At 41.8% G+C, this 14,908-nt stretch overlaps 1 protein-coding gene across 10 annotated transcripts in view; it reads left to right on the forward strand.

Annotated features, from left to right (window-relative positions):
• PDE11A (phosphodiesterase 11A) overlaps window positions 1-14,908 on the forward strand; it is a 160,253-nt gene that overhangs the window by 49,547 nt on the left and 95,798 nt on the right. For 9 of the 10 annotated variants that reach the window (XR_014524301.1, XM_083496151.1, XM_083496153.1 and 6 more), the window contains exons 3-4: window positions 10,773-10,862; window positions 12,110-12,250. Coding sequence is in view for 9 of the 10 variants with exons in the window: in XM_083496151.1 (XP_083352277.1) it covers window positions 10,773-10,862; window positions 12,110-12,250 (231 nt within the window). In the remaining variant the exon portion in view is untranslated. Of the gene's footprint in view, window positions 1-10,263; window positions 10,374-10,772; window positions 10,863-12,109; window positions 12,251-14,908 lie in introns of those variants that run through there. The other variant, XM_083496152.1, reaches the window with a different exon arrangement.

Below are 14,908 nucleotides of genomic sequence, written 5' to 3' on the forward strand. Positions count from 1 at the left end.
GGATCCCCAGTTATGGTGCCATGGGGCTTGTGCTCCTTCCAAATTTTATTTTTGAATCAGTTTTTTGGCATTTTTGTTGATTGGGAGAGCTGTCTGTTTTCTGTTCTCATTTTCTGAGGGTAGTGCCCACTTTTGTGCTATTTGTTTGGGGACAGGATTTTTGCCTTTTTTGGGAGAGGTTCTGAGCACCATTACTTTATTATTATTATTATTATTATTATTATTATTATTAGTAGTAGTAGTAGTAGTAGTATTGAAGGGACAGGATACCAAAATCCTGTCTGTAATCACCCCAGGCCTCAAAACTGTCCAAAATTCCTTTTGTCTTCTAAAAATCCCAAAGAGCTTTTCTCTGCTTGTCTCTGCTTTTCTCACAAGATGCTGTGGCAAAAGGCAAAATGTTACTTTTAAAAGCTAATGAATAGGCTCTGTTCAAAGCAGGCCTGAGAAACGAATCTTATCTCATTCTAGTTGCAACATCTTTGGACATGCTGAATCCGCTTCTCATTCCCCTTTCCTGGGAAGGGTGCCAAGAGTCCACAATAGCCCCAAGACAGCTTTCTGTTCATGCTCAGAGGAACTCATGGGGCAGGACTCTGGAAGAAGGAGGAGAAAGGGGGAGGGAACTGGAAGGGGTATATATGTTTGTGCACATGACTGTGAACTCGTGCATGCTCTTTGTGATTTATCACACTTGCTCCTTCTACCACTTCATGGATGGTAGAAATAAAAGCTTTTTCTCCGAAACTATTCCTTGAGTGTCTGTTGACTCCCACTTCCCTTTCCCGGGTGCAATATTTTTCCCACCCAAGGGCAAAGCCTCATAAGGTTACAGTATTAGTATTATTAGTATATATTTATATATACGGCGCTTTTCCCCCTGATGGGAATCAAGGTAGCTTACAGATAAAAATAAGAATCACAAATGATGTTCAGAGCTGCCCATGATATTTCTTCTATTTTCGAACACATCCTTGTGCCCATCAAGGTTGGCTATCCCATGCCTTGAAGACTAGCAAGTTTCAGTGTGCCATAAGCTTTTGTGAACTAGAGACCACTCCATGGGTGATGTTTTATATTTCGTTTTATGCTATATTTTGTTAGATTGCTTTATCTGATATTTTGTGTTGAATTGTTTTATGTTTTCTCTTGGCATTCTTTGAGAGGTAAAAAGCACATCGACATAATGGCTGAATATCTTCTGTTAGTCATGCTCAGATTAGGCCCATTGGAATAAATGGAATTTAAAAAAAATCCGCTCGGAGGAATGTACTTGGGGATAAACTGCTTCTGTTTAAATGCGTGCAGCACTATTTGTGCATATATTAGGGGCTTCCATGTGAATTAGCATTTTGTGAATCAGTTTGTTTTCCTTCTATGAAGTTAGTAATTGGGACCAGTGTCTTATAGTGACTAGACCAGAGTGGTTTGGTGTGGGTGTGCAAAATCCAGGTGTGTTTGCGCAAATTCCTATTCCTCAGAGCTACTTACTTCACAGGATTACTGTGAAATTATTCCCTAAGCGACCCCCATGCATCATATATGCAATTCTAAGCTCCTTGGAGGAAGGGGGGGAGGAATATAAACATCAAACAAATGAATAATAAAATAAGAGTAAAAAGTAAAAAGAGTAATACTTCATGACTGCAAAAGTTTCATGTTTTTATTGATTAAACTCTCGTTTTTATTGGGTTTTTTTTGGCGGGGTGTAACAACTTCTGTTCTGCAACTTTCAAAAAGAAGACACTGAATTCTGTAAAGCTTTCTTACAAGTAGTGAAATCTTTCTACTGACCCAGACATTGAGTCAGTTTTGACACAGTTTTTGAAATGTTTTGCTCCCCAACAGTTCTAACTGCAAATCTTGCTACCTTGTGGAAGAGTCATCAACCCTTTATAAACAGAAATCCTATGTCTATAGTGCCATCAAGTGGATGTCAGTCATTATAGCATCAGCATTTTTTATACTTGATACTTCACCGCTGCAGAATTCCACTTGTTCTCACTTCACCTGATTATACCCTATCCCAATAACAAGTTACGGAATAGAACAGAACGGTGTTTGTTGCATTACTCCATAGACCATAGCAGAAAATACAAGTTATAGTCTAGTATCTAGCCCTACATACATTAACCTAAAAGGCCAACTGATTTCATTTATCTCCACAGTATCTCCATTGAACTTCAATGAACTGTGCCCATTGTACCACTGAGGATGTTATTCCATTCAATAACCCTGTATCTATAACTGAAACTCATTTAATCATACTGAAGTGCTTCAGTTTGCTTGGGTTGTTCACTGGGCAACAACGATGAAGCTGAAGGCGTTGTGCATCAGCCCAAATATGGAGAATTATCCGTCCTATAAAATATCCATCCTTCAAACGTGACCTGAAGGCTGGCATCATTAACCCAGCCATATGGGAATCCCTTGCAGATGATCGCAAATGCTTGGAGGTAGACAGTCAGGTTGTGCATCCACAGCAGTGGCCAGAGAAAGAATGACCGCTGGGAGGAATGCAGAGAGAAGAAACGCCATGGTGTACCTGTAACAGCAAAACCAGACACCATAATCTGCAAAACCTGAAATAAAACACATTTCTCCCATATCGGACTCTACAGCCACACGCTTCCTCTATTTGAATGCAGCCTACTTTACAAAGTTATGGATTACCTCTGTTGCTTGGTCTACTTTTTTTCCTTTAACTCAGCCCGCCACTGGTATGGAAGGTTGTCCATGAGCAAATGTGGTTCTTGATCTGAAAAAGATTTGCCAATCCTGCTCTAGGGAGAGAAACATTTTCTGTCCCTTCAGTTAGTAGAAGACACTGAAGTCATTATTTACTTTCTTCGGGCTACAAATTCTATGGACATCTAGAAGGACTTTATAATAAAACCGTAAAGCTGCCCTCGCTGCTTGTGATAATACATGAATTTGTCGCCCGAGTGACCTTAACATGTTAAATTTAATAAAGTGTATTTGCTCAAGTTAGATATGAGCTGTTTTTCTTTTGCTTCCTTTTATATAACTTTTAGGTCATGGCAAAATAAGCTGGAGGCGCTAGGCTTAATGAAACTAATTTTATTTGGGAAACTCAAATCTGTGGCTTGATAGGATAAACCATTTTGGTACACAGTTGTTTTCTTCTTGGTTGCAGAAATAACTTTTTGCTCCTGATGCTGCTTTGGTTTGGCTCCTGGTTGCCATAGCTAATGAGTTTGTCCGGAACGTAGAGACAATACAAAATAAGGAAATTTGAAAGTTGTGGGACCTTATTTTCTAGTAAATGAATAGTTGAATGCCCTGCAAAATACAAACTTCCTTTAGAGTGCATTCAGACATGGGGAATACTGTGGGACATGGGGATTTCCTGGTTACAATGATGATTCTTCTCTCCCGTTTTCTAATGTTCCTTTCACACCGCAGTAAGGTAAAGGGACCCCTGACCATTAGGTCCAGTCATGACTGACTCTGGGGTTGCGGCGCTCATCTCGCTTTATTGGCCGAGGGAGCCGGCGTACAGCTTCCGGGTCATGTGGCCAGCATGACTAAGCCACTTCTGGTGAACCAGAGCAGCGCATGGAAACGCCGTTTACCTTCCTGCCAGAGCGGTACCTATTTATCTACTTGCACTTTGACGTGCTTTCGAACTGCTAGGTGGGCATGAGCAGGGACCGAGCAACGGGAGTTCGCCCCGTTGCGGGGATTCGAACCGCAACCTTCTGATCAGCAAGTCCTAGGCTCTGTGGTTTAACCCACAGCGCCACCCGCGTACCTGTTGTGTTATGGACCAGTGGCTTTTACTGGCATGTTGCACTGAATTTCTTTCACACCAGTGATCACAGGCAACATGGCTGCTTCCTCACACTTTCCACACTTGCATGTTTCTGCTTCCCCTGATGAACCCATGAAAATGGCAGGAAAGAAATCAATGCTGGTATACCACCCCAAATTTTGTTTACTCTCACAATGTTCTGGGTGAATGCACTGGGAGAGTGCGCCAACAGCGGAAAAGCCAGCAAAGGAACCCGCAGCTCGGCGCATGCAACAGGATGCGCCGTGCAGCACCCACAATGTTACACGGCGCTCCGGGTGTGGTGCCAAAACAGCTGCCATGCAGCTGGGGCAAAAGCTGACAGCCGAGTGGAGCAGAGCAGCTTGCTGCGAGTTCAGGGGCGAGCGTTGGAGTCCGGGGAAGAGCCCGCAGCGTTCCGACGGGCTCTGCTCCGCTTGGCTGTTGGCGGCTCTTCCCCAGATTCTCAGCCTGGCCCCCCTGAGAGCCCAGCGCCTGGGTGCCATGCTACCCTAGCACCAACGGTTAAGACGGCCCTGAGCATTTTGTATACCAAACACTCTAGTGTGTTAGTTACAGATAGGTAGCCGTGTTGGTCTGCCATAGTCAAAATAAAAAAATTCCTTCCAGTAGCACCTTAAAGACCAACTAAGTTAGTTCTTGGTATGAGCTTTTGTGTGCATGCACACTTCTTCAGGTACACAGTATCTGTGTATCTGAAGAAGTGTGCATGCACACGAAAGCTCATACCAAGAACTAACTTAGTTGGTCTTTAAGGTGCTACTGGAAGGAATTTTTTTATTCTAGTGTGTTAGTTTTGCATATCTGTATTCATGTTCTTTTCCTTCCAGCATTTTTCCAACATTCTTTGAATGTGTGGGTGGCACAGAAGTGGAATCCCATAAGTAACCAGCTTGTAATAAGATCTGGACAAACACATGCTTTTTGTGACGGAGCTGTTTTTCAGGGCTCCCGCTTGTATAATCCCATCTTATGTACAGCTGCATTCTGAAGACTCTTTCCAGACCTTATAAAGAACCTGCGATTTATCCAGATTGTGTAGAAGTCAGCCTGTTATTATTTTGGTGTGCAATAACAGACATTTGTGAAAAGCAGGTTGCAGTTCTTCAAGAATATGGACATAGAAATAGATTGGTTTGCCCTTTCTTTGGCAGATGTTTTGTTTGCATTTGCAGGCACTGGACACTTGCGGTAGTAATACTGCACCAAAAAGCTACATTTGTTGTCTGAGGCAAAACATGCACTAGTACCCTGGTGCCTTCTGGGGAGGGCTTTGGGGGCAGACTTCCAGGGTGTCACTCAGAAGAATGGGGAAGAGGTCCTGCAACTGTAGTAGGTGTGGCAAAGCACATTTTGAAGTAGAAACATATAATTCTATAGAGTTGGATGGGACCTCAAAGGTAAACTATTCCAAGCCCCTACTGAAGGAATGGGTTTCCCAAACCCCAAAACTGACTGTGCAGGCAGTTTTTAAACTGCACCAAAATCCCCATTTCTCCTTAGCTAAAATGCATAAACTTTAGCCGTTGAGCAAATGCAAAACAAGAACACAGCTCTCTCCCTTATCAGTTTGACGGCAAGACTGGCCTTGACTTTACCAGTAGAACAGACACAGACATATCTTATGTCCTGACCACAAATGACGCAGAGACCCAAGTCTGGGCCTAACGCCAGAGCATGTTCTCGGAAGTGATGACCTCTTGCTCCAAGATAGGAGTAGTAACAGGAATATCCTTTTACGGTCAGAAGTACAGGAAGGAAGATCCTTTTATGGTTGAGAGTACCAGAGCAGGAACATGTGATGTCAACCTGTGTACGTACGCCAACGTGGTTGGGCTCCTAGGGGAGGAGTGAGAGGGTGCCTGGAGGATATATAAACTGCATGAAACCTGTCATTTCTTTGGACTTGCTGTAGACTTGATCACGCAAGTGCCTTCTGCTATCCAGAGAGCAGAATAAACTCTTTCTTTGAACCAACCTCGGTGTCATTTTGACTTCCTTCCTCCTGTCCCGGAGCAACGCAGACCCAATCGGTGAACTCCAATAAGGCTTCACTACCAATGCAAGTAATATGCACTACCATCAAAAGTGGGGGACAGAAGGTGGCAATGCTCCTGCAAGAGCATTAAGTCTAAAATCTAAAATGACTTAACTGTAGCAATGTCTGAACAATTCCAGTGTACAGATATGTAGAGGTAGAGCAGACCTTTTGAAATATGACCAAGACATACATTTCACGTGGTTTGCATGTATTTCGTATGCATTCATGTGAGGAGGGAAATGATGCTCATTGTTAATTCGCTAGTTATCAAGCAGTTCATTTGGTAGCTTCAGTACTGGCACCCTGCTAAGCGGAGCCCTGTTTCTACATTTTGCAGGATGTAAGCTGGTAACATTGCTCATAGTGTTGTTCTCACAGAATGTTCACTGAGCCATTTGTTCTGTGTTGTTGTTGTTTTTCTCCGAACGTTTCGCCAAATCACCCTGAAGAAAGGGAAGGAAGACAAATAAAGTCATTTGAAGCTGTTGTAAATACACTTCCTGCCCAGTTGTTCAGGAAGGAGCGAAGCATTGCCAATAGCCCTAATGTTTCACAGCCCCTAAATTCAGGCTAACTTCATCCGAGAGCTTTGCATTAGGACGAAACAGGATGTCACTAGCAACAAATCGATGAAGTGGAAGTACTACGAAGCATGGGAGGAAGTGATGATGCCCTTTTGGGTTTCATGATACAGAGGCAAGGGAAAGCTGAGTTTAGTCGGACATGCACTCTGGACTTCGAGAAGGCTGATTTTTTTTTTTTTTAAGGAACTACTAGGTGAGATCCTATGGTCAGAAATAATGAAAAGTGAAGTGAGTACAAGATGGATGGGAGTTTCTTAAAGGTGAAATATTGAAAGCGCAAATGCAGACAATTCTAAGAAGAAAAACAAGCGGGAGGCATCTAAAGAAACCGGTGTGGCTGCATAAGGAGCTTACAGATCATTTGAGATTTGAGAAGGGTCTGTATGGGAAATGGAAGATGGAGAAATGCTACTTGGTGACAGAGGGAAGGTGGAACTCCTCAACACCTACATTGCCTCTGTCTTCACCCAAAAGGAAAGCAGTGCCCAACCGGCAGGGAGGGAACTGCAGCCCAAGATAGAAGAGGTGGTAAGGAAACACCTAGCTACCGTATTTTTTGCACCATAACACTCACTTTTTTCCTCCTAGAAAGTAAGGGGAAATGTCTGTGCGTGTTATGGAGCGAATGCCTGCGGGTGGCGGGGGGGATCTGCTGCAGTCGTGAGCAGCGGATCCATGGTTCCCCTTCCTTCCCTCCTCCGTGGTTACAAAGCATGGATCCACATGGATCCTCGGGATTTTTGCATTGGGCTACTCCAAACTCACTGTCAGATCACATGTCTGTGGCCACAGCATGAACCACAAAAATCATATATCCACTATTTCGTTTAGAATATTTTTTTCTTGTTTTCCTCCTCTAAAAACTACGTGCGTGTTATGGTCTGGTGCGTGTTATAGAGCGAAAAATACGGTACTTTATCTCCAGGGTCTGATGAGCTGCACCCAAGGGTACTAAAGGAGCTTGCGGATGTAATCTCAGAGCCTCTGTCTATAATCCTGGAGAATTCGTGAAGAACAGGTGAGGTCACTGCAGACTGGAGGCGAGGAGCCTAGGAAAGAGGAGACTGAGATGAGATTTGATGGCCTGCAATCTTCAAATATCTAAAGAGCTGTCCCATGGAAGATGAAGCAAGCTTGTTTTCTCTTGCTCCTGGGGGTAGGACCCGAACCAATGGCTTCAAGTGACAGGAAAGGAGATTCCTACTAAAAATCAGGAAGAACTTTCTGGCAGTAAAAGCTGTTTGACAGTGGAACAGACAGTGGTGGGCTCTCCTTCATTGGGTGTTTTTAAGCAAAGGTTGGATGGCCATCTGTCAGGGAGTCTTTAGTTGAGATTTATGCATTGCAGGGGGTTGGGCTAGATGACCCTTGGGACCCCTTCCAACTCTGCAGTTCTGTGATGCTGTGATTCAGGATACCCATCAAAAGTACTTTCCCCATAAATGGCATCCCATCCCCACTGGTGCCACAGGATATTTTGGTGCTAGCTCAAGTGCTAACAGATGTTGCAGAGTACTTGTGTGAGTACCAAAGAAGTACTAAGTGCTCCTTCTGCGCATTGAATCAAGACTAATATATCTGCAATGTGACCCTTCAGTGATTCAGCCTTATATGGTGGGCGGGGATAATCTGAGCATCCTAAAGACAATCTGTATGTTAGGACAGCATCATCTTCCCTATGTGGCTTGCCAAAGGGCATCCAGTAAATTTGTGTCTGAGATTTGCATGAGGGACATGGAACGGGATATTGTAGTAGGTAAGAGACAATGAATTGGGAAACCTTATGAAAACAGAATACATAAAAAATGCAGCCATATGTTGCTCTTGATACGAAACCAGTAAAGCCTGATTTAGGGCTCATAGGATACAGCTTTAACCACCAGCAGTGGATTATTTTTTGAATAAAAATAGGGGTCTCCCCTGAGAAATATGTTTGCAAAGGACAAACTTCTGTCATGCTCTTATTTGATCAGAGGCCTTGATTGTAAGGGTTGCCAGACAGTGCACAGATGCCCAAAGCGTAATGTGATTTGGTTGAGTGTTCACACCTAACCATATTGCGATTGATTCTTAGCCTGTGGATTCATGTGCTCAGTAAAGCATTCTGCACTGTTTATATGAACGTGGGCACAGGCATGTTTGGACAGTTTAAAACCCAGAATGAATTAAATTTACAAATGATTTCTTTTTAGAAAATATTAATTGTATTTTTGTAGTATCATTTTTTGCTTTTAGAGTTTTTAGTTGTTATAATTATTATTTAATAACAGTCACTGGTGCTACCTATTTCAAAACATGGTCTTCAAATGATCTATCTGTACAAATTGCAGAGGTGGAACTTATGGCAATTGGGGATTTTCTAGCTTTTTAAAAGAGTTCAAGTTTTCTCATTTGTCTTTTGTACACTTATGCTGATGTAATAGATGCCATATATAAATGCTTTGTGCTTGAATGCTTCCTGTTTAAAATTATTACTGTTGTAATAATCATTATCATTAAAGTTATTACTGCATCATCACTAACCTACAAAACATCTTAATCTTTTAGTTGAAGTGCTTGAATTCATCTGTATTTCATACAGTAGAAAAAGTAAATTAATTTGTATTTATTATGTTTGTTAATACTAAGGAGCACATTTCTTCCATAAATATAAGGAGGTGGCCAATTTAAAAGAAAGATGTTTGAATGCATGGGATCTTTGTTGAAAGAGCTTTCAAAGGAAGTAAAAACAAATCTTCCTGCAAAAGAAAGAATAGAATTGTAGTATTTTCATTTTGTGGAGCGTGTCTCATATTAGCTAAATTATAAGGAGATGAATTTAGATTTAATAGTCCACTCTCAATCTATTCATTTATTTTAATAGCCATGAGGTTAGAATAAAAAAGAATCATGCAGAAGAAGAGGAATATTTTGAGGTGAAAAGGATCAAGTACTGGACAGTGTTGAACAGTTTTTATTCTTTAGCTGAAGTTCTTTTCTCCTGATAAAATATTGAAGAACCTGTAATCTAGTATTGCTAGTATTATGTGTCATGGCAGAATTGCAAGATAAGAATTTATTTGTTGAATAACATTTTATTTTGAACCATCCTTTGGCCATTGGAGGAGCAAAGGTTAAAACGTGGGCACTGGCTGAAATCTGATCCTTAAGGTTCTTTATAAATCACCAGTATTGTTCAACTCAGCACTAAAAATTGAATCCACCATTTTCTGCAGAGTGATACAGTACGTCTGAAATGTATCACAAGTGTGTGTGTTCTTCATGGAAAGTACACCCATTTGGAAAGCCAATCATTTTATTGCAGATGGTTGTTTTTGGAGGGGCAGGGGGACAATAAGGTATGTGTAATGTATGAAATGGCTTTAAAGTTGCATGTTTTTTGGTGACAAGGTAAATTATACATATACAAGCCTAGCCATGGTCCATGGCAGCTCTTCATCTCAAAAAACCTTTGTTAAAAACAACGCTATTTGGATGGTGCCTCCCATATTATCTCTTCGCGCGAACACAAAATAGCTCATCGTGTAGAAGACAAGGCTAGAACATTTCTCCATGACGTGCCGGTATCCATATGTTGGGAAATTTTGAAATGGGGCGGTATTGGGAACCTAAAAATGTAGCACAATAATATTAAGAGGACCTCCCCCCCAAATCAGACCAAAGGCCTATCTAGTCCAAAATCCTGTTACTACAGGAGCCAGTCAAATGCCTCTGGGAAGCCCACAATCAGGACATGAGGGTATCGTTTCCCAGAGTACCTCTGGGAATAAGAGCATAGGAAGCTGCCTTATGCTGAATCAGACCATTGGTCCATTTAGCCCAATGTAGTCTGTAGTGACTGACAGCAGCTCTCCAAGCTTTCATGCAGGGAATCTTTTCTTGGAGGTGTCAGGGACCTTCTGCATGCAAATCATAGGCTCTCCCACTGAGCCGTGTATGTTTCCTTATATGGGGCATACTTAAGAATGGTGGCAACAGCCGGAACCCTGCTCTTATTGTTGTTCCTCAAAAGCGGCCAGCTCCTAAACTTTAGAAATAAGGCAAGATCAAATCATTTTGGTGGCCATATTTTTTGCCTGAAGTGCAGCTCTAAAACAAGCCCACCCAACTCTCAACCACACAGTGACAAGTTTGAGGCAGCCATTTTGTTTCTGGACTGTTCTTATCCCCAAGACCTAATTTTGTGTGTGGAGAGAAAGGGAAATGTTTTTTACCATATAAGTCCTACAGTGTGAAGTGGACAGGCATACCAACCTCATTGAGAACTAGATTGAAGATGCACTTCTAATTACAATGCCAACTTCTAATAGCTGATACTTCCTTTTTGCTCCAGGTAATGGAGATGTATCTTCCATTTTGTGGGATTGCCATATCTAACGCTCAGCTGTTTGCTGCTTCAAGGAAGGAGTATGATAGAAGCAGAGTAAGTGAAAAATTGCAATTTGGGCCACTGCTACTAACTTTTACTTCATATGCTATCTCTGCATGATCACATGATAAAAGGTCAGGTGACTGAAGATAAATCACTATTATTTCTAAAGAAAGCATTGACACTTTGTTGAAAATACACATACATTTAATACACATCACTTTGTTAATCAGTGCATGTATTTTGCCATTGGTTGCATTATTTTGTTCTGCTGCTCAAGAGCGAAGAATATATTGTATGAGTAAAGCTACAATCTTACGTGCTCTTTCATAGGAATAAACACAGTGAAACTTCTGTGAGTAAACATGCTTAGAATTGCAGTGTACATAAATATATTTCCTGTCTTCCTGTTCTTCATAGTTTTAGCTTCATATTCAAAGGGTATCTTGCAGCTACGGATGTTTTTACCTGAATTTTTTATCTACCAGTAGTAATTCTAAAGTAATTCCTTTCCGCTGACATTATGATGCCAACATTTTTTTGAGCTAAATGGTGACCACTAAAAGCTTTACCAGGATGTTACAGTGTGCAACTCATGAGAGCACAATGCACAAGCATTGCAAAGAGCTTTCTTGTGTTCTGTACGACTTGACTACTGTAGAAAAAAAATTAGTCATTATTTTTGACATTTCAGTGGGAGTCTTTGATTCCCCCCTCCACCCCTTCTGAATCTTGTCAGTGACATTTGTGAGGAAATCGGGAGGCCAGGGGTTAGGGATCTGGCACATATTCAGGAGAGCAACAGGACACAACTTTATTGCAACTTTACACATCAAGTAGTTTGGCATGTAAGGCTAGGGATAGATCTTGGCAAAAAGAACCTGTGTGTCTGAGGAAAGTCTGGGAGGAAGGAGTCCTAATACAATCAATTCCATTAATTGGTATAGCTTAAGGCATACATGAAACACTGAAGTAGCCTTTTATCCTGGCCCCATTGAGTCCTAATACAATCAATTCCATTAATTGGTATAGCTTAAGGCATACATGAAACACTGAAGTAGCCTTTTATCCTGGCCCCATTGAGAAAATGAGCAAACAAAAACACTGATTTCCATGATCTTTTACAGGGAATTTGCCCATTGCTGTTTTGAGCACCTAAATTTAATTTAGAAGGAGTAAGCCCATATTACAAAGTCAGTAAGTTTTATACAGTAACTGGTACTTTTAGAAGTCTTGTTTGGGGGGGGGAATTGTCCAATAATTTATCCGAATTGTAATAGCTGTCCCTCCCATGTATGTAGGCCTTGCTGGAGGTGGTTAATGATCTATTTGAAGAACAGACAGACCTAGAGAAAATTGTGAAGAAGATTATGCACCGAGCCCAAACTCTACTAAAGTGTGACCGCTGCTCGGTATTGCTGCTCGAAGACATTGAGTCTCCAGTAAGTAGTGTTTTCAGATTTCAGGTTACTACTCGGTAAATTCTCTTGGAAGATATAACAACAGAGTAAAATGCTTACCTTTGTACAGCAGTCACACACTTTTGGCTGCCCTTGCCAAAGAATTTAGTTGCTAGTTCTGCTACTTTCCCCCCACAGGGATGCCAACATGAACAAAAAAATTGGGGGTGGGGTGGTAAGCCCTGCTCCACGTAATCGATCGCATGATGTGGTCACACACACCATTTGAATGGCAATGCCCATCAATTTGGGGGTGGGGGGCTCAAATATTTGACAAGGGTGGAAAATCACCTGCCTCTAAAGCAAACAAACAAAAAATCCCCTTGGTATACTTCATTTGATAGGATATGACTCATTGCTGATCAAAGTGGTTGGCCTCTGCTGGCTTATTCTATTGGCCTGTGCTTCTGTCTGGTCTCATATGCTTATTGCTGCTCTTAACAAGATTCTGAATACCCTAGGGAGACCCTTAGGCGACATAAACACCAGTGTATAAATAGCAGTAGTCGTCCTAACTTGGAGAGCTTATACCCATAGATGGCTCCCTGTAGCCAGTAAATAAGGCAGAAACACATTCTCCTAATGATGTAGTCATGCTTGGGCAAGTAGGAACAAGACTTCATGAAAGGGAAAGGTGCAGGGGCTTGCTTACATTCATGATTGCAAGTACGTGTTCATGTTGTGCCTTTGCTGACTTTGTGGTATTTTAAGTGCACATTCAGACTGCTGTCATTCTCTCTTAACATGTTGAGCACGTTAAGTCTAAATGTGCATATAATAAAATATATTTCATAAATCATTCTCAGTTAAGTCCCAGCATCTTAATCTTAAAGCAGGCGGATCTTCAGAGGCTGACACACATGTTTGTCTGCTTCTTTCTCCAGTTTTGTGTTCCCAAATCCTTCTGCTCTTGCTCTCACCCAGTCTGCACAAAGACCTTGGGGATACCAGGTCACTAACTTCGTCAGGAGCTCAAGCCAGCCAACCAGGCCAAGCTGAGTTGTTTGCTTCTCACACCAGACACCAAGATAACACTCAGAGCATTCTCCAGACATTCCCGTGAGATTTACTCTGGTTCACCAAAATGGCTTGTCCCTGTGCTCTGATTGGAGACTTTGGTTTGACTGTTAAATCTCACTAGTAGGTTAGGTGGGTGGCACAGAGAAATGGCATGCAACCTTTCCTCGTGTTACCAAGTCCCTAAATGCTAGGAGCAATGGTAACAGAAAGAACAGCACCCAAGACAGAGAGTGCTTTTTCTCACTCCTCCTTATGGTGTTTTGAGCTATCATCACTGTTTATAACAGTGACTGCAACAAACTCCCCGCCCCCACCCCTCACCCAGTGACGATTGCTACAGGAACTGCCTTGCTTTCTCTGCCTGAAAGTGTGATTTATGATTGATTGGTGCTCTGAATCAGCATGCCAGTCACTTACCCACTAGTGCTGTGACATTTGGTTAAAACACAAGTATGTGGAAGCAACCGAAGGATTGCTGGAGGTGGCTGTCAGAAGATAGATGGGGTATTACCCCCGAGACAAACTAGGCAGCAAGCTTCACTTTGTATTGACAAGTGCTGGAATCGTGAGATGTTGTAAGAAGCAAGGTGAATGTTGTGTGTACTGCTTTGTAAATGTATTACTGTTCTTCAAGAAACAGACAGTACTGAGGAGACCACCTGACAATGTCTTTTAGGCATGGAAGTTACAGCTAAGCAATTGGTTGGTGTTCAGATCCCTGTTGCCTGTGGTGGTTTCATTATAGTTTGCAGCACTAGTTTCAGTTGGACTCTTGCCGCTCTTATTATATAAGAATATAGGCTTCTTGTCTGCTATTTTGACTGCTGCCAAAAAATGATTGCATGGCAGGGAATATTCCTCTACTAGTGTAATGATTATCTTCCTGATGTTGAAGAGTAAGCTGGCACTGTGAAAGTTTATAATCTGAATTTTCTCACCAGAGTTTTTATTTATTTATTTCACACACTTTTAAGTTTGCACCTGCAGTAGGCTTCTTCAGTGTTAGAACTGGCAAAATCCTAAAGATCTGATTCTTTAAAAGTTATCCCATATCTCTTTTTTACGTGAAGGCAAGGAACACGTTTATGTTACAGCGTGGATCATTTTGACTCTAATGTTAATGCATGATGGAGCCTTACACTGAGCTGAACCTTTGGCCCATCTAGGCAATTTGCATAATCCTCAAGTGAAATTTCCCTCATCCATATGACCATTGGCCTTGCTGGCTGGGACTGATGGGAATTGGAATCCCACAACACTGGGAAGGCCACAGGTTCGCCATCCCTGGTCTACTCCAATAATCTTAAAACTTTCCAGACTTAGGGTACACCTTAATTTTAATTATTTATTGGTATTTCATAATTTAATACCACCAAAAAAACCCCTAATAAGTATACACTTCTTCATTTTTATACCCTAGTTTTGTATGGTAGAAGTGCTTCTGCTGAGAACTTAGGTCAGGTTGCAAGCCGCTAATGGGTCTCTTAACTAACAGTGAGTTTCCAAGGCAAGGGCTTGCTGCCAAACCTAATTCTGGACCAGGGTTTTCCAAACTTGTTTCTCCCATCATCTGTGACCACTTTTCCTGCTAGCTAGGGATGAACAAAATATAAATTACTT

Source organism: Podarcis liolepis, assembly GCF_965112155.1.
Source record: "Podarcis liolepis genome assembly, chromosome: 1".
In the NCBI taxonomy this organism is placed as follows: Eukaryota; Metazoa; Chordata; class Lepidosauria; order Squamata; family Lacertidae; genus Podarcis; species Podarcis liolepis.